This window comes from Penaeus monodon, chromosome 18 (genome assembly GCF_015228065.2).
Source record: "Penaeus monodon isolate SGIC_2016 chromosome 18, NSTDA_Pmon_1, whole genome shotgun sequence".
NCBI classification, from domain to species: Eukaryota; Metazoa; Arthropoda; class Malacostraca; order Decapoda; family Penaeidae; genus Penaeus; species Penaeus monodon.
In genome coordinates, this window is record NC_051403.1 from 31,094,306 (window position 1) to 31,096,805 (window position 2,500).

General features: G+C 37.2%; 2 protein-coding genes across 10 annotated transcripts in view; one reads left to right on the top strand and one right to left on the bottom strand.

The window, feature by feature from the left end:
- The window catches only part of LOC119584439 (phospholipid scramblase 1-like), a 24,668-nt gene that overhangs the window by 2,035 nt on the left and 20,133 nt on the right, over positions 1–2,500 (top strand). The window lies entirely within an intron of this gene.
- LOC119584441 (myb/SANT-like DNA-binding domain-containing protein 4) overlaps positions 1,890–2,500 on the bottom strand; it is a 1,859-nt gene continuing 1,248 nt past the window's right edge. The window contains exon 3 of the mRNA XM_037933047.1: positions 1,890–2,500. This exon is cut by the window's right edge and continues 227 nt beyond it. Within this exon, the coding sequence (XP_037788975.1) occupies positions 2,343–2,500 (158 nt within the window). The 3' untranslated portion in view covers positions 1,890–2,342.

Consider the following 2,500-nt stretch of genomic DNA (forward strand, 5'->3'; position numbering starts at 1 on the left):
GACCTTTGCGTTATATTTACGATGTATCTTTATAACTAAAGAAATCTTTTATATCGTAGTCTCCGGGCTAGTACAGTGTCGGCCCCTCATCAGAAGGGTCGGTGGTTCGCGCCCCGCCCAGGCGCGAGAAGTTTCTAGAGCTTACTGCAGTTTCCGGGCACCACGATGTTAAAGGCTAAGCTAAGTCGAGTCAACACCAGATGACACACTTTGATCTAGTAGGCATAGTTCGTGTTCTCTTCATATGGATAGCCCAGGCGAGCTTAGGCTTCGCATATCTGACTTAGCCTTATCCTTGTTTATATATATATATATATATATATATATATATATATATATATGTATATATATATATATATATATATATATATATATATATATGAAAAGGGAAACAGCCACAGTAGAAAATGAAACTAAATCGTAACTTTTCGAACCCTTCACGAGTTCCTCTTCAGACGAATAAACCGAAATGGATGATTTCGGTTTATCCGTCTGAAGAGGAACTCGTGAAGAGTTCGAAACGTTACGATTTAGTTTCATTTTCTACTGTGGCTGTTTCCCATTTCATCTTTGTGTACATGTTACTGTGTTTGTGTTTGTGTTTATATATATGTGTGTGTGTGTGTGTGTCATATATATATATATATATATATATATATATATAAATATATATAAAGCGGATGCAGCATGGTTCCAGTGATTCGTCTCGCAGTAAATTCACCGATCCTGACACTTATAGTTCTTGGCAGTCGGTGGTGATAAGCTGTCACTGATGCTCGAAAAGGTTTCCTCACCGAGACGTCTTTAAGGATTTTATCCGTGATTTGAGATCTCATTTCCATATAATCAATGTGTGGAATTCATGTCGAACAAACTGCAAGTAGAACAATGAAGGGAAGTTTTAGAAAACACACGAATATGCCATACAATCAACTATATACAGTACGCCCCAATTAAACAAATTATTATGTAAAACACCAGGTCGGAATAAAACACGGGATAAACATGATAATTACACATTTGTCTATTTGGTGAGAAGGCTACACTGCAAGTGCCTTATATATATCTATAGATAGATACTGAGCGTACCTATCTGAATCACCATGACGCAGACATTTAATGCATTGTTTTCTTTATGAGCGCTGACTTTGATAAGGGGCTAGCTTTTTATGAGATGGTGTTTTTTCTGTGGTATCATGCAAACTTTTTGGTTGACTATTGATATTTCATCTAAATTATAAGGTATAATATGCAGTAGTAACAGCGGCATTCGTGTACCATCTGTTGTACTTGCTATGAATACCTCAACAATACTGTGGATATCTATATAGATGACATTTGTGATAATGTTGTCGTTCTATTTTTGTTGCCACTGTAGTGAAATTTTAAATTGAGTTCTCGAAAAAATATCGACAACCAGATTTATCGTGGACACGCCGTATTGATCTTTTTACTGTGCATGTGTTGCCTCAAGCTTTATTAAATTGTCTTGGAAGAACGTTCCATTTGTTCAAGGTAGCGGTTAGGCATTTTATTTAGTGATGAATGTTTCAACATATTAAGGAAATGTATTTTATAATTGAGATAAAGAGATCCTGTAATTATGGCGAAAGGGAAGAAATGGTTGGGCACAGGGGAGTCGGGCCACTAAAATCTTGACCCATAAATGAAATTTTGAGTTTTAGAGTGAATTAAACTCATCGAACAGATTTATATCCCCCCCCTCCTTTCCAAAGTAGTTGAAACCGTCAATGAAAGGAGAGACGAAGGATGAGCTCGAGAGAGAGTCGAGTTTTACAATACTGTACTATATGAATTAATGGCACAGAGCTTCGTGCTTATACATTTATCTTTTTAGAATTGCAAGTTTAAACTATGCAATTCATATTATGAAGGATAATGATTACATATTTTCGTTATTTTCTATATAGGACTTTAATTGACATAATGACATATATGGTGCAATAGTAAATAAGGCCTCGTTTTTCATGTCTACCATCTTGCTACATAATAACGTACAAGGATCCAAAATGTTTTATATAATAATAAAAAGAAAACTTGCTCGTTGTCGTGGGGGGTTCAGGAGACGGAGACTGGGGCCCATGTCGGGATCACGACTGCCTTGGACCACCGCCCTCGCTTCAACAAATTTTGCTTTCCCCCCCTTCCTTTCCCTTCTCTTCTTCATCCCCCTTTTCTGTCCACTATCCTAATCGTTAACTAATTTTTTACTATATGAGCTTTGATGTGTAGCACATTTATTTGTTTTAACCATTATTGAATGGAGAGAGAGAGAGAGAGAGAGAGAGAGAGAGAGGGGGGGGGGGGGTTGTGCGTATTTGTCATTTTTCTGCGGAAACTTGTGCTGTCTTAATTCCTTTCCGCAAAATCTCAAGAAACTCCTGCTGAAAAGCATAGTTTCTTTCGGAGTCCATTTCCATTTGCTTTTGTATACCTTTCAAAATTCCTAGTTGTTGTTCCTGCAGTTCGAGACGTCGCT